Genomic DNA, 26,590 nt, shown 5'->3' on the forward strand with positions numbered 1-26,590 from the left:
ATTTTTTTTTTGGGTGCGATATATCCTATTTGGATGTATCGAAAAACAATTCAAATTCTAATTTTGCTTCCATAAGTTTGCGTGGAAATATAAGTTTCCGTGTATAAGAGTTCATTAATTATGATTTCTATCAGAATATGCTTGATTCTAGTCACAATTAAATTAATTTAGCCGAATTCTAAATTAAACATAATTTAATTAAATAGAATGTATTGAAATATTTGAAAAAAAATAAGTTTGTAATTCTTTGCAATAATTGAGAGTAACATTAATTAATGTCGTGAAAGTACCAACTTGAAGCTATTTATTGCACTTTCGTGTACAATCTTGTGATTAAATCAATCTTAGACGTCTCGGATTACGGAAGGAAAAGTTGAGTTCTGCAGTCATAAAAAAGGGTCGCCAGGAACACTCACTGACCTAGGTTCTAAGACGAGTTGCTCGGTATGAAAGTGATTGGGGGCCCACGATAAAGTATCGCAAGTAGGTCAGCGCAGTGGGGCTCGGACTGGTCCTCGGGACATCATAAAATTTCATTTTATTTCCATTTTTGCGTCTCGTCGAAAGTCAATCTTGCTTTGTGCATCCGGCCCTTGTTCTCCCGCGCCAAGCCCACTTCCGCTGGAATCCGTGTCCATTCGTTTTACTCGATTTTGCTTTCCTATTCATCCATCGGACTAATACTGGGTCAGTCTTGTCGAGGATTGTTCCGTTACCTACTGAGCTCTTCTGCAGTGGCCTCTTGCGCATTAATAATTGCGTTGATCCCAATTGATGTTCCAATTAAGGAGATAATTTTTTGATCCAATACTGAAGACAACTATAAGTAACTAAAGTACGTAATATAAGATAATTTATCTGAGGATATATAGATATATTACATATACTTTCTAATATTATTATACTAAAAATTTTAATGTTTACGATTATAAATATGTGATTTAAAAACAAATTATAAATGATAAAAATCAATACGGAAACGATAGTATTTCGTGGTGCAACGATTTTTAATTAAATGCTATAACAATAAATCGTTAAGATTCTACATTTGCATATGCGATGTTTTCAAATAAATAGGAAAGTCTATAATCAATTATACTATCTAATTTTTTTCCTTAAAAATCAGTATCCCGTGTTATACAACAACAAATTGCTCGTCCATTACCTTAATAGCGCACGCTCGGTGGGCTAATCGTTTGTCATTACACGACGTTAGGAGATTCGCCGTGCGCTCCGCGCGGCGGCCAATCAGAAATGCAATCAGCGCTCGTAATTATAACGCGTAATTCGCGATACTTTCGCAACCGCAGCGGGCCCGGCAAATAAATCCTTCTCCGCTCCTCTCTTATTTCCACTGCTGCGCGAGCAGCAGCGCGACAGCGCACAGCCATCAGGGGAGGATTCGCGTTGTGTGTTCTCGCGTTTCTCCGCGACGAGCGTCCTTGTTCGCCGTCACGCGGAAGACGCAGCCCGTGTTCGTTCCTCTCCCTTTTCATTATCGCAATTCTAGCCTTCACTGTCACAGGATTCTTCATTAAGAACCGCAGTTAATATTTATGTAACGCACGATGTAATTTTAACAACGAAAGGAATTTCAAAGGAGAGAAAAAGGAAGAGAAAGGGACAGTGAGGGATAGAATTTTTGTAGAAAATAGACAAGTAAAAGGAAGAGAAAATGATAGGATATATAAAATAATGGGATAAGTTTTGAGAGAAAGGAATTATGTGACCGAAATACAGTCGTCGAGATTTCAATTTCTATCTTCCCAAGCTTGAAAGCTTTAAAACTGTCGAACGTTCATTCCTGTTTATTTCTGTGATATTTGAAAATAAAAGTGCTCAGGACCTTTCGAATACCGCGGATCCGAGGCTGCCTTGAAGATCTCTCTCGCCGTGCTTTCCGCCGATCACTTGTTCCGTATATGTATTCTAACGCGTTCCGATACGTGCCAATTTCACGCTTCGGAGAGCCCCCCAGATCTCCGCCTCCGTCGCCCTACGATTTCTTCTTACGTTTCTCGCGCGCCGCGGCCAAGTAACATGTTATATTTATACCGTCCATTCATTCTATTCCGCGGCCGATTCCGCGCGGTGCATTATTTCATTTACGCTGTTCTCGCGCCTTTCGCAACCCGCCGCCGCCGCCGCCGCCGCCGCGCGTTACCGTCTCAATCGAGTGGTCGCGCCAACTTGTCGGAGGATAGATCGCGTATCGCGCTGTTCATCGGGATTCGCACTTTCCCAACTATCTTTTCGAAATACAGAACGCCGGTGATGTTGCACGCATACGTCGCTTTATAAATGTTGCATCCTCTGTTGATTTATCGTTGCACCGTCATTCGCTACCGTAAACAGTGTCGTGTTTGTGTGTGTGTGTGTGTTTTGTTTGTAAACGCGCTGTTACGATAACATTTTCTTTGATAAGTTGCTATTTCTTTCATAATGCCGCAAATATTGCTGCTACAAATCGCGGATGCGTCCGTTCATTTTTTTTTTCACCGACTTCTTCACCGAATGTTTAAAGAATACTTATAACGAAGAAAAAAAGAAGTTCTTTCTTTAACAGGCTTGCGTAATTATTTTGTAACTATTCGGATTTATGTAACTTATATTCAATTTTTACATGACTTATACAATTTATATTTAATACGTTATGAAATAATGTTCAAACGAAAAGAAGAGATCTACGTTGCGAAGAAACTTGATTTAAACAAATTGATATAGTCGTCGAGAGATCTAAACAGATATCTGTATACGATTTCGAGAAATACTTATGCATACGAAATTAATTTTGCATGTCAAGGAAGACAGTCAATATCTGGTTCCAAATTTCCTTGTAGCTATATATTCGGATTTTTATATAACATACATTTTTACGTAATCTGTATATAATTTGTATTTAATGCACTGTAAAGCAATACATATTTAAACGAAAGAGGAAAGATCCGTGAAGAAATTTGATTCGAACACATTGATAGGCCGTCACATGGAGAGATCTAAACGGATTATACCTGTACGATCTTACGAAACTTATGCGTATGAAATTAATTTTACATGTCAAGGTAGATGGACCGTTGATATCTTGTTTTCCAAATTTCCTTCGCAACACCGCGCCGACCGGAGTTACGCACCGTTGCCGAAGATCACCGGTGCATCGACTGGCAACGGAGGATGCTGTGCCGCAATATCTCCGCCGCGCCGCGGGAAGCACCGAGGCGCGACTTGAGCGAGATAAATCTGCGACGATTCGTATAGTCATGGCGAGAGAGAGAGAGAGAGAGAGAGAGAGAGAAAAGAGGGCTCCCATTATTCGCTTTCGTGTCGTTCGACGTACGCGTGCCGATCGCGGCAATTTCACGCTTCGCGTCCCCCGAAACTTCGCCCCCGGGGAATCGCCTTCTCGCCCTGCGAGATATCCCTTCTCGCGGGAGGTGATCCGTTACCGCGGCTTTCGACGAACCTGTCGAGAGCGGTCATCCGCCGGCCGCGTTGTCTCTCACCGGCCTTTTCCATCCGCGTTTGCCACTCTCGCGTCGATCTCGCGTTCCGTTCTGCGCGCGGCGTCGATAACCGTTCCTCTCGAGAACCGTTATCGCCTCGACCTAACCATCACCTATCGAGATGATTCGACTTCGCTGGCATTTGTGAAAACAAAGTTTGTAAAACACACTGGTGGTATATTTTGATGGTTTCGGCGAGACTGAGACGAGCGGCGGACGATGTACGACGGTTAATTAGCTGTCGAGATTTTCTTGAGTCCTGAATAATTTTCTATTTGATAGTCAATTAGCCATTGGACCGTCACTCGGCGACGGTCACGGTCCATGGGAAAGTTAATGTGTCTCGACCTTCATGTTGGCTTTCATCTTTCCAGCTTGCTCTGCTTTTGATGCTGATATCTTTGCTCATCGATCTCTTTTTTTTTATATATGTATATATATATATACATATATATATATAAAATGACATATGTATGCATAGAATATACATATATTCCGTAGAAAATATCCTCTTCATGAAAAAAAAAGAGATCGACGAGCAAAGATATCAGCATCAAAGCAGAGCAAGCTGGAAAGATGAAAGATGAAATATGTATATATATATAATATGTTGCATTATTTTATTATTTTATAATAACAGATATGTTAATGTTTTATATTATTAATATTTTATATTGACAGATATTAACAGATATGGTACAAAATTATATAGTTTACGTATATTTTTCGTAGGAAACGACATGATAAAGAAAAAATATATATGTAGAAAACGTAAACTGATGTATTGATATAGTAAGTTATTCTAGTTGAAAGTAGAAGGAAAGAAATGTGTTGCAGCCGTTATACATACATTTTCGCTTTAAAGCATGTGGTATTAATCAAATAAAAAGCAACGGTTACTTTCTATTACTTATTTGCTCAAATTATAAGATGGCAGTTTAAATATTCTGAAAATTAAGATGCTATCTAGTTAAAATAATTATTTATTTAAGTTATAAAATATATTTTTAAAACATATAGGACTATTAATTCTGTCGGTAGAAAACATTGCGATTTCACATTCGTTCCACTGTCACAATTACCTCGATTAGTCGTTTTATGTTTAAAAACATATATATTTTTATAATTATATATTTTTTTGTATCGATTATAGTAGCAATTTTATTTATTACTTAATTTTTTTTGCGTAAAATTTGTCACGTTTCTTTGCTTCTGAATAATTAATTACTTCGGGAAAACGTTAAAATTGGATTTAGACGCAAGCTAAACGATCTGCGGAGTCTATTATGTTCGAAATAATAAACAAATTTATTTATAAAGAATTTAATACAAATGATTTATATCACAATTTAGAGTCGCAACAAATTTAAATCTACGTCTAATGTTTTTAATACATCATAGTACATGACAATTCCTTATCGCATACACTACACACAGGCATCCAACATTGGCTGCGATGCGACATTATTTAAATAAAAATCATTGTACGCCGCGACGCTGCGTGACGATGAGTGCCAGTCGGTGCGGATTAACAGTACTCGGAGTATGCGTTCACGTTGTCCTTCGAGAGGTATGTGTGTATGTGTGCGTGTGTTAACCTACATTAACGGCATGCCGCATGTCGCGCGTATTTTCTTCCGGAAGATGAGTCGTGCGGAGACTTCGGTCGGACTTTCGTAATCCGTGGATCTTGCTCGTGGTGAAGGAAAGTGGCGAAGGACAAAATCATTTCCCTCGATCTCTCCTGTAATTATAAGTTCTGCACGGAGTGCCTTATACTGCTTTAGAGTAATATCAATTTTTGCTTCTTTTATGGACACGTGAATAAATAATCTGTGATTTTGTTATAGATTCTTTCTCCTAAAAAAAGGTTTAAAGAAATTTAATGTTAAATTAAAATAATCTGTTTTAAAAGTTAAAATTAAATTAAAGTTGTTGAGAATTAAAAAAATTTTTCTTTATTTAAATTAAAATTACATTAGCATTTTTAAATTATTAGGTAAGTGAAGGTAAGAGAGAGATAATGAGAAGGATGCACAAAATAGTAATATCGTATATCTCTCAATCATGGGCTGTGATTTTCTATTTTAACTTCAACGTAAATGATAAACGATGTTTCTTTCGCGATATTTTACGTTACGTACAGGTATAAGCTGGCATTATCGGATGAAAGGTTGACACGTTTTTATCCCTCTGTAATTCGCGTCGATGATTACTCCGCGAGAGAACATAATTAGCGCGCATATACGACAAGGCTAAAAGACGATCGTACGACATGGGTAACTAAAGGATTATCTGCAATAAGAATCCGTGACCGTGCGAATTTTTGTATTCGACGGAAGAAAATCTTCATCGTTATATGTAAATAACGGCGTGTTTTTCACAGTTCTAGGACATCTGCCTTCACATCTCATCGTTATTATCAAGATAAATTATGTTATAATGATCTAACTAAAATCACAGTAAATTTTATCAATTTGTATTTGCATTGTCTTCTCGCTATCCGTAGTCTGAGAATCGGCACAGCTCTGTGCCTCTGTCAGTCGCTTCGAGATTTGCATCTATGCGTCGAAAATTTACGCGTTCAAGGGTGCGGTCAATTTGATCCTACAAATAAATGCTTTAAAGCATTTGATTGACCAATCAGAACAAAGAATTTTACACGGAAAGAACAATTTTGTTGAATCCAGATCTAAAAATAATTTTTGTTCAATAATCAAAATAATTTTGTGCGAAAGTCAAAATAATTGCTACTTGCTAGAATATCAAAACGTTTTATAGCAATGCTTATCAGTTTTAACATTTCAAATTATTTTGATAATTCAACAAAAAATTATTTTCAGATCTGTTTTTAGCAAAATTTTTAGATCTTTCGACACTGTGTATACAAATTGACCAATCAGAATATGCTTCAAATCATTTGTAGCATTATCTTGACCGTATCCCAAGATCGCGTTCAAGAATTTGACGGAAAAACGTCATCTCATATAAGTAACGTCCTTACATAAACTCTCGTAAGATTTCGCACGGCGTTTTGGCTAGACCCGCGCGTCGCTGCGCCGCCGCCGCCGCCGCCTCCTGATTGCCGTACGGTAACGACATAATTGTCCGTTATGCGCGATTTCCTCGACTATTACTTTTCACCGCGGCGATTTATCGGCGATGTACAACGAGCTGTGCACACCGTGCGAATACACGTGCCTCGGCTCACCGGCCCCGCTTACACGACCGAGGAAATGCGCGGTCTTTCGGTTTTACGGTGGATTACATCACCATCATCGCCGTCCTGTCGCTGATTACTTGTGACGCACGATCGCAACGTCATTACCAGGCACGTACACACAGGATGTTCCGCTATCATTTCAAATCTCTCATTGATGGCAGACCTTTCGAGGAATTTAGATGCAATTTATTCCTAGCGAAAGTTTAACAGTAATAATTCACTTCCTCGAGCTTTCTAATTTTTCGAATAAATATTTTGTCGATTAATCAAAAAATTAAATCGACCAAGCTCTAATTACTTTCTTTAATTTCCGATATTACGTAATTTTACAATTAAAATGACACTGTAAAACTCATTTCGATGAGAAAAGGTTGTTTCATGGTTCTGGATTCTTTAAAATACTTAATTATTATAGGTAGAAAAACGATGCTTCTAACTTTGTCGTCGCACGCTGCATTTGTCGAATCGCTGTTTACATTCAGTATTAGAAGGATAGCGTGATTCGGATCACTTATGCTCTGCAACGCGTAATTATGGGCTACAATTATGGACTAGTTTATTTTCCGTAGACGAGGGGGGCGCGACAGATGGAAAGTATTGACGGCGATTTCGAGGCCCTGATGATAGCCCGGTATTGTTATTTAGTTCGTTTTGCAATGTCGACTCCCCTTCGGCTATCTCTCTCGGTCGCCCCGGCGTTAGATCTTAGACGTACCGTATCATTACGAAAGCGAATGGCCGATCATTGTCTTTCGGCGAGTCGCGCACTCCCCGTTATGGAGTCGGCGCTGCTCCTCTTTGTTCATTTTCAGTTTTGCAATTCATGAAACGCGATTCGCATTCGTGCAGCTCGAGTAATACGGTCATTTGTGTTCCCGCGTGTGGGAAACATATCGCATGCCTATACTTAAACATCATGCATAGAAATGTAAGAAAGAAAATGTTAGAAATACAAGAGAATTCAATAAAAAAAAATCTAATTATCATCTGTGTTATCGTCCATCATGCGTGCTTCAAACTTACAGTCAGTGGCACAAGTGTTATTCTCTTGAGAAAGAAAAGATTTTTGAAAAATAATTATATGATTTTGAAGTATGTTATATACTCTTCGATGCATTTATATTTAATACGTCATCTAGTTCCCTCCGTTGTCGATTAAGACTTGAAAATATCGAGGCATTTTTACAATTTTTGTAAAAGTTTCGGAAACTGCATGACTTCTAAATCGAACGTAATTGATACAATAATTTCTTCAGAGTGAAGACACGCTTTTTTTTACATTGTAAATCCAAGTGTATAAGTCTAAATTTTTACACATTTTATCTGTGTTTCACACAGTTCAATGCATATTTTTTACACGTTTACACATATTATTGTAAAATTAAACGTATAAAAATATGCATTTAATTGTGTAAAACACAAATAAAATATGTAAAAATATAACACGCGTATAAATGCGTAAAAAGTGACTACAGATTTATACACTTGGATTTGGAGTGTATCTAGATTTTTATAGCAATCCATACATTTTCAATCGCGTTAACATGAAGAGATTGTGAAAATCAGTGTTTTGTATAAAAATGCCATTTTATGTACCCTGTATTTACTGTGTTTTATCCAGTTATAACACAATAACTAAACCGAATTAAAATCTAACTTTCAAAGCATTTTAGCCTAATATATATTGCAAATATTAACATATAAAAATTTTACTCATACGACATCTATTAACAAAAATTATGAATAATACGCTCTTGTACCACTGACTGTATATTCAATTGTGTCATATAAATTGTATTGTGTGCATAAATCGATGCCTACCTCACGCGATTGATCTCGCCTTCTAAATTTAATGGGTACCTCGCGGTTTCTTCGCGACGTCGCGCAAAAATAGCTCCGACATAGTCGGTGCTATTACGTCCGTCTCGTTATTACCTGACGTGTGTGTTTACTCATACATCACGGACAGCCGGTGGTGCATCGACGAGCAAGAATCTCGGGAATGCATTCCACGGTCGTATAACGCGTCGGCTCGGTCGGTGGCTTCGCTGCAGACATCTTTATTTGAGCTCCGTGCGTATATATGAATGCAGTGCGTGCAGGGCCGCACGCGCGTGGGGAAACAACGGATTCCGCGAACTGTAGCGAATTTCACAAATCCGAGCCGTAACGTAAATTAAAATACGGTCGGTGGCCATCGGTGCAGATGTGCACGGGACGATAGTCGACCGGAATAAGCGATGCTACAACGTGACTGTAACTTCGAATGGGAATCTGTACTTGCACTTGTATTTTTGTTTAATTAAGGATTTTAAATATGTAATCATATAAAAGTTAAACGAAGATCGCTTCTCGAAATTCGCCTGGTCGGCTATATTTACCGTTAAATGCAGCATTTGATGGCACGATTGATGACAATTTGTCGTTTATCGCGATCGTTTCTTCCTCTCCGAACAGTTATCTGCTCCATTTATTTGATAGTCGCTCGCTCTGTTAATTAAATGCTACCGCGTCACTCGTACATTGCGTTCCCTCGTTTGTGGAATTAATTTGTGGGTCTCGTTTGCATCGACTGTTAGTCACAGACCGTTGAACGGTTTATCTTATATTTACAATTTTCCTTCGTCCAACAAACGATACATATATGTAGATTCGTGATCCAGTGAGATTCACGTGATGCATTTATTTTTTTCTGACTTCCCATTTTTAAGTATGGATTCTGTTCACCTTAAGCGAGTCTTTAACTAACGTGATGTGCTCTGTTTATCATATACGAGAAATATAATTGCTTAATACATTATTTATAAAATTCACTAGAATAGAATCTGTACTTGTTGCTGGAAGGTAGCAACAATTAAGTTTGACGCGGTTAAAAATTATTTAGATACAAGCGTAATTCAGATCGTCCGATATTGTTGTCACGCTCCCACACGAATCTCTTATAAAGTTCTGCTTGTAGCTTTCGTTACGTTCTAAATTTACGTACAAGGAAACACACGGAAGTGTCCCTCTCCGATTTTAATGAGCTTTGAATACGTTAAAATACAGATAAAAATAAGATACTAACAATTTCTTATACGTGCTGAGTCACACTTTAAGGGGATGATATCCAGCTTTGAAAAAAAATCAGTTTTTTTCTTTCTGAATAAATATCATGTAAATCGTCAAAGGTATAAAAAAAGGTTTTAAACAAAAGTTTTACGGTTACAACCTCAATTGCGCTTTACAATGGCGCATTTTGTGGAGGGGTGAAAAATGATTTCTTTTTTTTTTTAATTAAAATGCCCCTTTGTAAAGCACTGAAGTCGTAAAACTTTTGTTTCAAACTTTTTTTTATATCTTTGATGGTTTCTTTCTTAGTCCTATTATTCTTACTCATAAAAAGCATGCACGCAGAAAAAGGATTAGCCAATGAAGCTGAAATATAGCTATGGCAGCTAAGATGTGTCATTAAAATAGGGACAGCTAATGTCGTTGCTGTCGAAGTTCAATTTATTAGTTATTAAAATGTAGGTGTTACAAAAAAAACATTTGCTGTTAAAATCAAATATTTAGCCGAATCTACTATGCAATTTTATCTTCGCAATAGAGTAATAATATTTACAGTATATAGGTTATATACTATAAATCGGTGGTTTACCGTTGCCTTCCGAGAGGCGGCGATCGCTTCCGAATCGGTTAAAATCGATTTCAGAGTTTTATTATTCTGGGTGGATTTGAACCTGGATCTTTATAGCACATAAAGCTATCGCGCAGCTCCTCGCGCCACGATCGTCACGAATTTGATGGTTTACATGATATTTATTCAGAAAGAAAAAAACAATTTTTTTCAAGGCTGGATATCACCCCCTTAATGTGTGACTCAGCACGTATAAAAATAATGGATACTTTATTTTTGTCTGTATTTTAACATGTTCAAAACTTATTTAAATCGGAGGGAGACACTTCCGTGTGTTCCCATGTTAGTTCACATCATCGCTAAGATCTGCGTAATCGCGATGTCTACAATACATCGCTAAATCAAACTGCGCTTTATACAAGTATATGAAGTATTAGATGTAGTAGAAAGTTCTTTGCTTTTTTTTACAAAATTCAATCTTTATTTTAATAACGTACAAAAAGATCTCAGCTGTTTCCAGCAAATTTTTTTTAAATTTGCGTTGTATTTTTCTTCAATAATGCTTGCAGTTCATTCAGAACGTGATTGGTTTTTCAAATCAAAATTTCCGTCGCGAAATTTTTTTATACCAATTTTTACATGTTGTACGTGACTTACAGCATTATTACCATATGCAGTACAAATCATTTTGGCAGCTTAGCAGCATTTTTTTAGATGAAATGCTAACAATAAGTAAATGGAATATCGAATATACTCTTAATTATCGCCATTATTAACAACTGAATAACAGTATTGATTTTTTAGGTAATGGCTACCCCCATCATGAGGCTTTTTGTACTATTAATATTAACTTTAAAATCGCAAAAAAGCGTGAAAATATTTCAATTTGAAATGATGCTCTGATTGATGCAAAACTTAGAACAAAGAACTTTCTACTACACCTAATACATAAAGCATATGAAGTTTGCATATAACCATTGCGAATGAAAGTTTATAATAATTTCTGAAATAAAATAGTAAATTAAAAATAAGAATTTGTAATTTAAGAGCACAGAGTAAGCTAAAAAGTAACAACTATGCAGATTGCCGCAATTTTGAAATAAAGTTACCGAGTGACGAAATCGTGAACGAAATCTCGTTACGAGTATTGGCTTTGGCGGAAATGTATTGACCGCATGTCGAAAATAAATGTCAACTATCAAATGTTATACGAGTGTTTAGCCAAGCATAGAATCAGCAAGATATATTTCGTCTGTACTCGTTGCACGTAACATCGAGGAGGCCCGTAACTCCCCGGCGAATTAACATTTCCTGGACGCTTTCTAGGTCCGACCGACCGAATATCTCGTCTGGCGCGACGAAAATTGCGCAATCGTGATCTCCTGGCGAGAGAAATTGCACGGTACTATTGTCAGGTGCCGTAATTTATCGCGATGATTATGCAAGGAAATGCAGTTTTGCTACCGTCAAAACCCGAACTCATCATTCCGCCGCTTGTAGATTTCGCTATAGAGATTTCAATTCAATCAGCATCGTACCTTAAATACAGCTTAGAACCTCTTTATGAGACGCAAGTACAGTTAGACATAGAATAGAGATTTTATTTTGTAATATTTGAGATAATATTTTCTACAAATATCAACTAAAAAAAAGTAATATTAATTATATAAACTATTTATTAAAATATTATAAAACAACGGTGCGCTTTACATTCTGTTAAACTTCTTGTTGAATTGAAAAGTTTGTTTGAATGTTCCTAGTTTGAATTAAATGTTTTTGATTAAAAGCCGATATTAAGAGACGTGACAGGAGAGAATTTTATTTTAAAATTTACCCTGAAAATTATGTTAATCATAGGATAACATACTCTACATTTTTTGGAGTGAATTTCTCTCCAAAAGAGTGAAAATACTGTCACTTAAGTGGCCGAGTGCATTTGGAGTGAGATTCACTCCAGAAAATTTAGAGAGTATAGTATTTCGATGAATTTTATATGATTTTCACTATTTTTTAAAATATATACTACAACAAATTTATTGTAGTGCACAGTAAAATTTGTCGAAATACTATATGTTGTATCCCACGATTAACAAAATTTTCAGGGTAAATTTTAAAAGGAAGTTCTCTCCGTTTACTAATTGTAGGATAATTATCAGCCCACTGAAAGGAGACAATTTTTTCCGTTACAGATTCGCCACGACCTGAGAATGCGAGATTGCGCGTGGGACGCGGACTGTTGGTGCTGCGAGGACACTGAGGTCTGCTACCATCGCGGGAAATGACCATGACGAGCGTGGCTGTCGCCCCGGGTAGCCTCGGCGCACCTCCAGCTATGCTCACCCCCAAGATGTATCATCTGCAGCAGGGCCTGAGCCCGACGTCCGGCTCGCCCACCTCCGGCAAGGTATATATATATGTCCATCTCGAAATCCTGCACTCGCCCGGGGAACTGCGCGAATCGCTCGATTTACATTTGCTGGAGTCGCGCGGTGCGCGAGATGCGCGAGAGAGCGTGTCCGATGCGGGACGCTCTTATACGGCGGCCGGCGCGCCGCGGCGTTTTACGTAACGGGACACAAGACCGAGGTTGGAATCGTGGAACCTCATCCGCGGTTGGTCATTAGATACAGCCATTGTGGCGGAGTTGTGTGTGCGGATTCTTAAGGAGAGCTTTCTTCTCTGGTATCGCATTTCTCCGTGTAGTCTAATTGCTACTTGCAGCACGTCTTAAGTCTGAATATAGCTCTCCTCTTACGTTCTCGAACAAAGGAAAGGCCATCGATGGTCTCATTTTTTTTTTTTTTTTCGAAACGTATCATTTGCGTAGGGGGGAAAAACGCTTTTACGTAACGAGAATGTGGTACAATTTATCAGATACAGAACACACTTGTGCGGCAAGTGTACGGAGGGAAAGTCAATATTGTGGCGCATTAGAGTTAGTTTTTGTTCGCAGAGAACGAATTGATCACATTTTACAGATGTTTACAACAACTGAGAAGGAGCGAGTGAGGAGGAGTGTATATATGAATCGTATGCTGGCGTGTCAAAATAGGGAAAGTGCACGCGGATAGGTTAATTACTGGGTATAAGAGAGCCTCTTGCATAACGCGGGGATGAATGAACGTGACGTGGTTGCCTATCTCCTGGATCGCGGATTTTTTTTTCGTACACCTTTTGCTTTTATCCTTTCCATTTTGTTCCGCGTACCGCGTTATTCTTGGGTAACATTGACGTTGATAGACGTCAACGTAGATAATAATTCAATCCGACACGTGTCATCCATTGTTGTCTCTTCATTATATTACAAAATGAGTAAAGCATCATATTAAATAAGGTGAGGCTAAAAATTGCATTGCCTCTGCCGCGGATGATTGTTCTATTCATAATTCATCGCATCGAAAGATACGCAAGTTATTTATACTTTTTATAAATATAAGCTTATAAAACGCGGGAGAGGAGATTGCAAAGGGAAAGACCTTTTCTTCCGCCGTATACATTTTCTTTTACATAATCGCGGTAGCGATTGCAAATTTCTCCGTCGCATACACGTATATACAATCGCGTTGATGTTTTATTCAACGCATTTGCGCGGCCTGTCAGTGGAGTGGAATCTAAAGGCAGATATAAACACATCTTGGAGCAATCGCCGGATCTGTTGCAATAAGCGATATTATGATGTACGTTACGCTCGCTGACCGTAAGTACCCTTCATAACGATGTGACACTTTATTGGATGCTTAATTGCCGTCATCGTGCATCGATAAGCAATTTAGTGCTAGAGCGATTGCCGCTAGTGATTTTTACCATCGACCGGGGAAATTGAATTGCTTGAGAAGCGTGAATTGACGCGGTTCGCGTTTTACGACGGTCGGGAATTGCACGCGAAGCGCCGTTTAACACTTGCCTCGATAGACAGCCCGCCGGACCATCACTTGACAGTTGAAAAACTTACGGCTTGGGTTTGCGGTTTGGATTTCTATATTCCCGCTTATGTCGCAGGAGATACACTTGAACATAATTTACGGTAGAATTTGCGGCATTTGTTTTATCGTGGCGTTTATTTTCATTAAGAAAAATGCAACTTGTTAAACGTTCGGCTGAGAAAAAAATCTTACTTTTCTGATTTTGAAATATTCAATTAATTATAACAAAAGTAAGGTTTATCAGAAAACTTTTAATTATTTGTAAATTTTACATGTAAAGCGCCAATTAAAACAAATATCACAGATTGTTTTCTAGTATACATATATATATATATATACAAGGTGTTCCTGTTTAAGTGGCCACCCTTTTTTATCTTGTAAACTAACAGAGATGGACCTAATAAATATAATATCAAATTAAACGGCTCTGACTAAACTTTATTGTAAGCACAGTGATCACTTAGACATATTATCTATGTTAGAAAGCGGAAAGACATGATTAATTTTTGCACGGTGAAGTGATAATTTTAATATAATAAAAATTGTAGCGTTCTTTTTAACGAATTCAACAATGTATGATATAACGAAATTATCTTACGAAATTCTCTTATTAATAAGAGTTATTTTGATTTAAAGTTTTGTGGGCGATTACTATCTTTTCAATTTCGGTCCTGCGATGTGGCCAACTTCCGACTCTGACATTGACGAGAGTACTATGATCAGATGAAAACATTACACGTCAATCGTCAAACGCGAAAGTCGGAAGTTAGTCACACCGCAGGGCCGAACTGAAAAGATAATAGTCGCCCGTAAAACTTTAAATCAAAATAATTTGTATAATTTGTAAGATAATGTCATTATATCACACATCATTGTATTCGTGAAAAAAAAACGCTACAACTTTTATCTATTAAAGTTGTCACTTTACATTGCAAAAATTACGCATGTTTCTCCGCTCCCTAACATAGATAATGTTTTTAAGTGATCACTGTGTTTACAATAAAGTTTATAGTCAGAGCCGTTTAATTTGATATTACATTTATTAGGTCTAGCTTTGTTAGTTTAATAAAGAGATAAAAAGGGGTGGCCACTTATACGGGGATACCCTGTATATATATATATATATATAATAAATATTCTCGCTTTTCTAGATTTTCTTTTATATATATTGATGGCAAGAAAGAGATAAATATAAGGAAATATAATTATAAGGAAGAGATAAATAAATATATATATATATATTTACCTCTTCCTTCACTTTGTGAATATATATATTATATATATTATAATATATATATTTATCTCTTTCTTGCCATCAATATATAAAAGAAAATCTAGAAAAGCGAGAATATTTATTTTAAGAGAATCGACTGCGTTAGTTGTTTCCAATTTTTCTATAATTATCATTCTACTATCACTATTATTTATTTTCTTTTATTGTGAAAGATATGTATTTTACATTTTACAGTATAATGTTTGTCGATGATTTTAAAACATTGCACGATTTATACTTCAACTGTATATCATTTGAACTTGATATATCGTATTATAAGATTTATGTCACACGACAGAGGAAAGTAGAGAACCCGAAGAGGGAAACTTGGCGTGGCATAAAACCAGAAATCCTGAAACAGAAAACGTTTCGCGAAGGACGGCTGTCACAATGACGTAAAGGCACTCATAAAGCTGAGGCTACGTGCTTCAGTTCCTCTGTCGCTTGGACAATGGCATGTGTCGCCTGGTTTTACCTTAAAACCAGTCGTCGCCAATTATGATATCGAATACTTCACATCGCAACATCGTGTTGGTTACGATACTCTATATATATCTTTCCTAAGGTCTGCCTTTCTTGGCTGGAATCTCGAGTGTCAGTCGGTTTAGTCGGTGATAAAGTGCCGGTCGATATTAATCGCGAATACATTCTTTGCAAATGACATAATTAGTACAATCTACATATATTATATTTTTTAATAAACGGTTTAATGTATAATGAGTCTTTTCTTACAAGTAACACAGTATTACACTATTACGTGATTACATCGCGATTGCGATAATGAAAAAAAATATAACTTTTTTAATGACATATTTTTAATGATGTGATCGATATCGATTAAAAAATTGATAAATTACTTGAAATTACATAAATTATCATAACAAATTCAGTTTTTAAAAAATATATTATATGAATGCGTTTAATAATTGCACAATAATTGCAACGGTTAATTGCTGGTTAATGTTAAAAATTATACAGTTACAATAAACAAAAAGTACACTCGCGTAGACTCAATTATATTTAGTCGCATTGATTTATAGCGGTGCATTTGTAAGTAATGCAAGAGGATTTGTAAGTATCATTACTTGACGCTTGTAAGTATCATTACTTTCTACCGCATCGACAAGTGTTACGAATGGGGATAAATTTGCGCAATTCCGCGAGTAATCCCGCACGCTTATGCGGCAAAAGGCCGGCCGCTCGCCACGGAAGAGTGATATGCGGAATCGAACATTTGCAAAGGCAAGAGGAACAAACTTTACGATCGTTACGCGTATAAATCACCGCTTCCAATGCACGTACATGGGCTGTAATTACGCACCGCGCGCATCGTCTAAATGCCGTGTTTACAAACGGGAAAATGCCTAAAAATAAATTTCAGGACTTTAAATAGCCATGAAAAAAACACGTTGACAACGGTTGCGCTGTAATTTACGTTCAATCTGGATTTCTTAATAAAAATTTCTTTAATACATGTAGAGTTTCTTTAATACATTACGTGTAGATTCGCATCGAACGCACCGTGTAGAGATCTAATTGGATAAACCGAGATCGCGTAAGAACGGCTTGGAAATTGCGTACGAGGCGATAATAAGATATATTGATGCACACGGATTGTGAAATGTTGTTTTAATAACAGTGGCATGGCATTTCCTCCCTTCTTCGTTAAAGAACTAACGAGAAGTGTCGTCGTCGTCGTAAATTTAACGTTAAGTGGGACGAGCCTCATTTCATCCTTACATCGCGCGCGGCCTTCGTGTCGGGAAAATGAGCATATTGAAAATAGACGGCGATGATTGTCATAATACGATAGCTATACTTTATGTACGTGCGGAAATATAGAATCGATGACAACAAGTTTTAAGAGAACCTTGCTGATTTACTGAATTATACGGCTTTTCTTTTTTTTTCTTCACATTCGGTAACTACTTGCTTGTTAGCCATTCTGTAATTCAGGATTTGGCGATGCTGCTATGCTGCGTGACCGGTAATAGTTTATATAACTATTCGAGCATGGATTTCTCACAGGCGCGTGACTTTCCATGCTCCTTCGAGCGTTCGCCGTTCTTGCGTGCTACAGCAACTGGTTTAGTTAGTATTTGGCCCACATCGCTACGAGGAACTTTCGAGACTTTATTCCCCCGCAATTTCTTGCCTTTGATCGTGACTTTATTTATCTCGGGCCGATAGAACAATATACAGTTTCTTGACGCTTGAGAAAACGAAAAATTACTTTGTATATATTTTATATATCAGAGATTTTCTTTATATCTTTTTTAACAAAATGCCATCTTCTTTCATATTTTATATATTGCAATCTTTTATATTTTATATATTCTTATAAACATTAATTTTAGTATTACGAAAATTACGAGATGAATTTTTTTATTTTTGACATTTATCTTAAATGCAAACGTATTTTCGTATGAAAAAATAGTAGCACTTGTCGATGTAGGCTAAAACGTCTGCTGCGCTTTCAGTCACTATAAAATGTGCAATTTTTCTTTTTATGAACATCATAAAGTGAAATTTTATTTGACTTTTACGCGTAAATTCTTGCATTGTATTGCAACTAATTTTAAGACCATAAGAAGAAATTTTTGCTCGTAATAAACGATGATTATCGTATTTTTGCACGTAAAACCGTATATGGTTATATTTTATTTTACCTCCTGCGAGATGTAGTCTTTACTTTTATCACCGTGTCATTATAATAGGTTGAACAATAACGCGTATTGCACAAAGTATTTTTTCAACTTGATAATTTATTTGAATCTTTTATTTTTCTGAGATATAACCTTGTATGGATATTTAATACGCATATTAGTACAAGAGATTTTATTTGCATTCTAACATTATCAATTTTTCAAATACTTTACAACAATTTTTCTTACATTTTGTTAGAAAAGAAGCACAGTAAAATGATGGAAGAAAAAGGAATCATAAATTCTTATATTCATAAAAGATGGTGTAATTTTATAATCGGTAACATCGATTATAAAATAGTAAGTATATTATCACATAAGAGAAAAAAAATCCCGATGTAAGAATAAGACAAGTTTAAAGTTTAGAAGATTTATTTTAAATATTATTTTGTATAGAGAAACTAGAGTAAACAAATTATACCGTTTCTATAAATTTCGTTAATAATATCAGCCGTTACTCTAATCGATTTCTTGTATTTTCTCAACAACGGAGATAGGAAATGATGGAGGAGTTAGTTTCACTTAATTTTAACTAACGATTGTGGGAGCGGCAATGAGCCCGTCAACTCAGTTGATTTATCCGCTTGACCAAACGAGCGGTACTATAAACTCAAGAGTTTTCACGCGCAACCCGATTTCCCTCGATGTGTTCTCTTATCTTATCTTTCCACTGGCAGATTCTATTGGATGTCAGATCGTCATCACATTCGCTGGCGCGTATCGTCTTCAATCTTTTAACATCCTCGTCCGTCGTCGTCACCGCGACGCGACGGCTTCTTTGCGAGGTGAAAATTTTGCCGCCGCCGCAGGCCGCCGAGCGTGTCACTTTCCTTTCCCTGACGTAATTTTTACGCAAAAAAAAAATAGTCAGATCCCATCTCGTATCAATCAATTCCTCTCCTCCTACTCAATCGCGGCTAATAAGCGCCTTTTAATCGTTCCCGCGATTACGCAGCACGTTTTGCGTCATCTCGGAAGATTCGGCGTGCGTAACGACAATCGGGAGATGCGATCGATCGTTGTATCGACAGCCGGGCTGCGTTTACATCTCCGATATTGCTTAACCAGTTCGACAGGATCTCTTCCTTTCGTCAGAGGAAGCTTACATCAAGAATCTTATATCTTTAATTGTTAAGTTTGTAATGTATATATGTTTCCGATTATCTCAGCATTTTTATTTTTTACATGAATACTTGATCGATAAATCAGAAGTGAAAAGTATTGCAGGTATATCATGTAGGTATATATTCCTAGTGGAATATACGAAATGTTTTTGAATATCAAATTATTTTTACGTTACTTATCTTACAATTAGTATCAGAAAAACTTATTACAAATCTTTATGAGCATTATAAATTTTTACGATCGCTTACCCGATACGAATACAGCCTTCTTGCACTACGAGATGTTACGAAAATAATTTATTGTGTGCATCGAAATGCTCCCGAGACACGTATCTGCCGTATAGGCGTCATAATAGCGCGTTGAATTTTAGCGTACACGCCGGTGCACGGTTGTGCAACGTGCAGGCGCATCGGTGGAGTCACAAGGATGATGCATCCGCGATGCATCTACCGTGACCCCGGGATGCGCATGCACACGCGGTCGGCTTGGCTACAAGATCGCGTGCGATAGTGCCCCTCGCGCGTACGCAACTATCTCCGCAATACCATATAATATAATAAATAAGCAAATATATGTATGCACAGATACACACATACACAAAATTTTTATACAATTTGCAGAACTGTTAATTGTAGAAAGTTCATAATTTGATATATATATCTACACTAATTATTTAGATTATTATGATTATCCGGATTATCTAATATGGTTTTATCTTAGAAACAGCACGTACAAGTTTAGAACGCATTAATCAATGAATTAATTTAATACCAGATACTTGATATCTATAGATATAACAAATAAGATAATTAAATATTGTAATATTTGAATAATACTTGAACAGGATATATACACGGAAAGAACAATTTTGCTAGATCCTGATCTGAAAATAATTTTTGTTCAATAATCAAAAAATAATTTTGTGCGAATGTCAAAATAATTGCTAGAATATCAAAACGTTTTGTAGCAATGCTTATCAATTTTAACATTCCAACAAATTATTTTGATAATTCAACAAAAAATTATTTTCAAATCTGTATTCAGCAAAATTTTTAGACCTTTCAAAAAAAATCGTTCTTTCCGTGTAGTTAATAGTAACAATTTTATAAGAGTTGATAATACTTTTTTTTAATACTTAATATCCTTCGCACAATCGATCGCTCTACGCCAAGGAGAAATTGACTAATGGATAAATTCAAAAATATTGACAATTTCTGTTACGATATGTAGGTACACAGTAATGTGTAGAGATCCTTTAAAAAACAATTCTATCTGGTTGCATAACTGTGTCGCTGTAACGCGTTCAATTCAGTCGCAAAATATCGTTTAAATGGGATGTGCTAACCGTTAAGTCATCGTATTGAAGAGGTGATAATTTACATAATTAATAACAAATGACACGTGACGTATGTTTTTCTCGTCGAAATGAAAGGAATAAAAGCGGTCGATATAGTTGCGGACACGAGGCATTATCGTTTTCGAAATAAAAGCGTATATTTATTCAGTAATAATCCACGTACTTGCGATTGTCATTTTTTTCCATCGGTCAGCTAGCCTCGAAATTATACTCGTAGTTTGTTCTACGACGCATGAAAAACAACTCATGCACTTAGCGTCACAGAATTGTGCTTAGCGACAAACATATGCTTGAGCTGTTTCAATATGACGATATCGCTGTATTTCTTTCATGTATAAATTCTTTAGTTGTTTAATATTAATTTCATCTTTTATAACAGTTCGATCTTTAACATTATTAATATAAACGAAAATAAATGAAAATTTAGACAAGAAATTAATTAGAATTAATTGAAGAATAAGATATTATTGCTTGATTTTACACGGAAATAACGATTTTGCTGGAAGGTCAAAATTGGATCTGAAAATAATTTTGTTGCACGGAAATCAAAATAATTTGGTTGGGAACTCAAAAATAATAAGCATTGCTATAAAATATTTTGATATTTTAGCAAATTAGTTTGACTTTTCAACAAAATTATTTTGATTTCCGTGCAACAAAATTATTTTTAGACCCAATTTTGATTTTCCAGCAAAAATTCGTTCTTTTCATGTATCATTTCAAACTTGTGAAACTAGAATTGCTAATCATTTATAATTTCAAAAGGCATTTTACGACATTTTTTAAGAAGAAATTTCATATTATTTAAGGAGATGAAGAAGATGAGGCGATAGTTTTATAAGGGAAGCCACACAATTCCGAAGAGTATTCAGTTTTTCTCACACGAGTTCAATGAAGGGTTAAATCAACGAAGCCACAATACTTCCAAGGCGGAACATCTGGCCAGAACATAAAGCCGGGGGCTCTTGCGTCTCTCTCTCTCTCTCTCTCTCCCTTCACGCAGCGGCTGTTGAGCCCCGCGGTAACGGGCGGAATGAAATTGTTACCGCAGTTATGACTGGTATTATGACTATTGCGTTTTGCACAATTGATACGAGCGAGCCGATGATATTAAAGTAGGGGCCAGGAGCGCATAACGCGTCCGCCATATCTCGGGAAAGACAGTGTCGTTTGCATGAAGGAGGAATAGATAATTTCTCAAACACTCGGCGAGTCATCGACCTGCTTGCCATGGTGTATCGATACCCGAGCCGGAAAGGTACGCTCACTTGAGCGTGACAGACGCGTTTCCATCCGGAAAGGTAATTGTCGACACTGAACTACTGGACTGCCTTTTTTAAGGCGACTTCTCGTGATACGTGATGCTAAAGAATAAGATATGGTTTATTAATTATGAGAGATTTTATCAGAGATAGATGGCTCTTTATAGGGAAAACTTAGCTTAAGATATTTTTCCTTACCGAGAATAGAATTTGCCTAAGTCTTTTGTGAGTAAAAGATTTATACGGGATGTACAGTCGCACCTCGAATCTCAAGAGACCAGAAAAACTGTTCGAGTTATAGTTTTCGACTTATCGAAATTCGAGTAAAAGAGGGTTAACATATGAAAATTCGACTTACGGAGACTTTGTACGGAGAGTTTATAATTTTTCGATTATAATGGCTTTTAGGGAAAAAAATCAATATTTAACAGTGAATTATTTATTGCATACATATGATAAATGTAGCCATAAAACAAAATACCAGGCTATTACGGTTACACATAACTACTTGAATTATAGAGGTAGCGACAGTGGAAGTTCGACTTATAGAGGTGAACTTCGACTTGTAGAAGTTTTGCTACTTTAAATAGAAGTTACAGAGGTAAAATATATATCTAAATGCCTGACAAATAATTCGAGTTAAGGTAGATTTTATTTCGATTTAATAGAGGTTTTCCGCAGCGGAGCGAAAGGGGATGAACAAAATTTTTGGTCTTGTAGAGGTTTTCGAGTTGTATAGAGGTTCGAGTTATCGAGGTTCCATTGTATTTAAAGTATTTTGAGAAGCACTGCAGTGTCTTTAATATTGTATCGCAATCGTTAGTGCCAAACTGATACCATCAGAGTTAATACCAAAGTAAGCATGGAATCTTAATGTACAATTAAACGATCGATAAAAATGATTCGTAAATACATGATTTCATTATATTCGCCGATCAGAAAAGACTTGAAAATGTTATTACTTTGCGAGTGAGTTATGGGAGAAACGATGCTAAGAATCGACCGCGTGTGACCAGTAGTGCCGTGCGCATAGCTATTAATTAGCAAGGGGGGAGTTTACTTTCCCCCGTGACCATCGTCTGTATCGAGATGACCTCGGGAGATGAGCGGCTAAAATGCACGCGAGTGCTCTTTCACCTGTCCCTTTTTACTCGTTTTCCCTGCCACCACCTCCTTTCGCATTGAACCGTCGCCGTTTTTCCGCCGTAACGCGTTCTTCTTTTTTTTTTATGCGTCGCCTCTCTCATCCTTCTTTCGCATCGCCTTCGGAACGCGTTGCCGTATGAATTAACGTATCTTATCGAAAGCGAGATCTCGTGTTCTTTCAAGGCTACTTGATGCCCATTTCATGCCTTTTCTTCATTCAGCCGAGTTAAACGCGCCGGCCAAGAATACAACTGGCAAACATCGTGAATTAGCGAGGAGAAAAATCGGGGGAAGGAATCTCGGATACCCGTGTCCTTTTTATTTCAAAGAGAAGAGAGAAATACATAGATTGGATTACTTTCCCAAGACTCTTTAACGCTCCGTGATCGATTAGATACGGGGCATTAAAGCTTGGCGGCAATTCGATCCATTTGATATCTTTGCGTTCGGTATTTCTCTTTCTTAGAACAAAATACATAGGTGATTGACCCACAATGTTTTTCCTTTGGGGGAAACAAGTGAAAAGAATTGAACGAGAGAGATAGTCAATTTTACGAATATTAAAAATTCTCCCGTATTTTTTTTATTTTTAGACAGAGAAAAAAAATTGGTTGAAAAACGCAAAATTTGTTTCATCTTACCAAAATATTTAGTCCGATACGATCAACTAAACGTTACTACAATGACACAAAATAATTTGTTACTATTATAAACAAAATACTATTTTCTAACTAAACTATTTTAACTATTTTGTTTCAACAAAAATTTATTGTATTTAACTCAACCGTTTGATTAAAAATACACACTATTTATTGTCCCCATCAGCATCGTTTAGTCAGTTTAATATTTGGAATTTGAACAAATACATGTATTGGATAACTGAATAGCATGCAAACGCAAATAAATACTACTATAGTATTTCGAACAGAATAATTTAATTGAGTTGATTTAGTTAATTCTTGATTAAAAATGTTTGATGGTCGACATGAATGAACTATACTTTTCTTTGTGAAACTAAAGAATTGTTGAATCAATCACTGGATCAAATAACTATACAAATTTAGTTCGTACAATTAATTTTTTTTTCTCAGTGTACAATCGTGTATTTGTTATCTGAAGTGCTCTGCGAAATATTATGTAATAAGCGGCAAGTTCCTTCCTCGAATCTTGTATGCACACTGGTGTACGTTCCAGTGAAAATATTTTATCTCGCGAGCTCTCTCAAGAGTCGCTTGTAGACTAACATCGAAGAGCCGGTTGCGAGAGGTGCATCTGAAGATCGCGTACGCTCTCGAACCGGTAGTCTCTAAAGGAAGAGCAGTCTCGAAGCTTTCATTATATGAAAAGGTGTGTACGGCTATCTTTGTTGTACTAACGAGATATTGCACAAAGAAGGATAAATCGTAGCCGGAAGAGCCGGATCGGTAGTATATATATATAGGTACCTATATATATAATATATATATAGCCATGAAAGAAATATGTCTAACAAGATTATGATAATCACGATGTGTCCGAACAAATGTTTATTTTACGCGTAATTGGCAAATCTTTGTGCGAATCTTAATGCAGAAGATTCCCGTATGTTTTTTTGAAAATACTCTCGGCGCTTACATGTACATATTTGCGCAAATTAACATGAAGAAATATTTGCAACGTTTTCGAAAAGTTGTACGTAAGGTTAAATTGGTAAAAATGATGCTCCTATTCTACTCGAGCGACATTCTAATTTAAAAGAAACACACGCGCACGAATTAAGTGTAAAAAATAATTAGACAAAAAATTGGATTTCTCACTGAAACACACGATATCGTTTTCGACCACATTTCTATGCTGTCACGAGCCAAATTTTTCGATTCGAATCGATCTAAGATCTATTTCGTCAGCCACGCCCGTTTTTGCGCACTGCACCTGTATGAATTGTGTGCAGACACGGTGACCCGCGTCTACTTGCTTGCAATGCAAGTCGCTCGCTTATATGCTAGTTTACTTTCTGTTTTTCGACTGGCCGTCCGACGGACGGTCGGCTCTTACGTGAGCTTGTGGGACAAGATTTTTACGAAAGTCCCGCATGGACGAGAAAGTAAAGTGCACCTCGCTGTTCGCCCTCAAGGCAGCCGGCTGCCCCATTTTCCGATCTTACGCGCTTCGTATGCATTACACGTGTGCGTTGCTTTGTTGCCACGGGCGTGAAAAAAGTAATTGAAGTTGAAAAATACAGTACAAGATATTTACTGCTTGAGAGAATTATTTAAGAAACTTTGTTACGGGAAGTCTCGTAAAATTTGTTAATATAAACCTAATTGCAATTATCCGCATACATTTGTCTAAAGAATTACCTCGTAAAAAATTATTTCTACTTATAATTACGATTAGTAGCATTTATGAAAAGAACTTTCTCACTTCAAAATTTTATTACATGGATTCATGATGTTTTGCACTGTAATCTAAATTTTGATCGCGTTCGGTAATTGCTGTCATTTTACGCATTCTTGAACTTATAATTGTGCTCAGCGGTTTCAATGTGCCTTTTATCATTCATCAACTCGATCTACAGTTTATGTGACCAATATGTTAATGGATCGATATATATTCTAATTTCGCTGTGTTCTTATTTTCATTTATCAAAGTATATATACTAATCAAAGTATTTTCAAAAAAGTTACTTCTTTACTATACTAATGAGATAAAAGACGCTGCGCTTTTATCGTTATAATCTTGATCAATGAATAATTAATAAGAAATTTTTTGTTCTCTGTTTTCGCGATCGTCGTTATAATCTATTAATAATTTATTAATCATACGAACACACTGTTGATACTATTGAGAAACGCGTATGAAGACGCTTGAATGCAAAAACCGTTATATCAGCAGGTGCGGATCCCATGCGGTACCAAATGCAAATTGCTCACAGGTGCGAGATAGAAAACGTATCGCGACATTCCATGCGGCAAGTGTTACTTTTAACATTTCTCTTTTCATATTTCTTTAATGAATTTTCACGCAGGATTTTATAAGAAAAACTCGTACGTCGAGCGGTAAACGTTCTTCGAGGAAGGGGATACACATATTTCGAAAACAATAATTTTTCGCGCAATAATTTCCCGTCGGCCAGCAGAATTGCAGGATGAGTTGCTCATCTTTCCGCCCGTTTTTCGCAATTGCATAAAAAAAAAAAGAGGTCGAGTGCATATCGCGCGGGCCCTCTCTCGGCAGATCGCAGATTAGATTTGGCCTCGAAGCATGTGTGCAGTGTGTGTTGCAAACAAATCGAATCCCCGCTCTGCCGGTTGAGATGCAGTTCTCGTTTCGCATTACACGTACCTATATGTACCTATACGTTGCAACCGGTGAACTTATCCACGAAAAATACGTGCGATCGGAGATAAGCGTGCGCGCGGGGGCTATAATTATAAAGCGCGGAGACTGAACGCGGATAATAGATTAATTGGACGGA

General features: G+C 36.7%; 1 protein-coding gene across 1 annotated transcript in view; it reads left to right on the forward strand.

The window, feature by feature from the left end:
- The first annotated feature begins 12,620 nt into the window (after window positions 1–12,620).
- Window positions 12,621–26,590, forward strand: part of LOC105451882 — a 38,756-nt gene continuing 24,786 nt past the window's right edge. Inside the window, exon 1 of the mRNA XM_011692596.1 lies at window positions 12,621–12,746. Coding sequence (XP_011690898.1) covers window positions 12,621–12,746 — 126 coding nt within the window. The remainder of the gene's footprint in view (window positions 12,747–26,590) is intronic.

Source organism: Wasmannia auropunctata, unplaced genomic scaffold, assembly GCF_000956235.1.
Source record: "Wasmannia auropunctata unplaced genomic scaffold, wasmannia.A_1.0 LD336041.1, whole genome shotgun sequence".
Classification (NCBI taxonomy): Eukaryota; Metazoa; Arthropoda; class Insecta; order Hymenoptera; family Formicidae; genus Wasmannia; species Wasmannia auropunctata.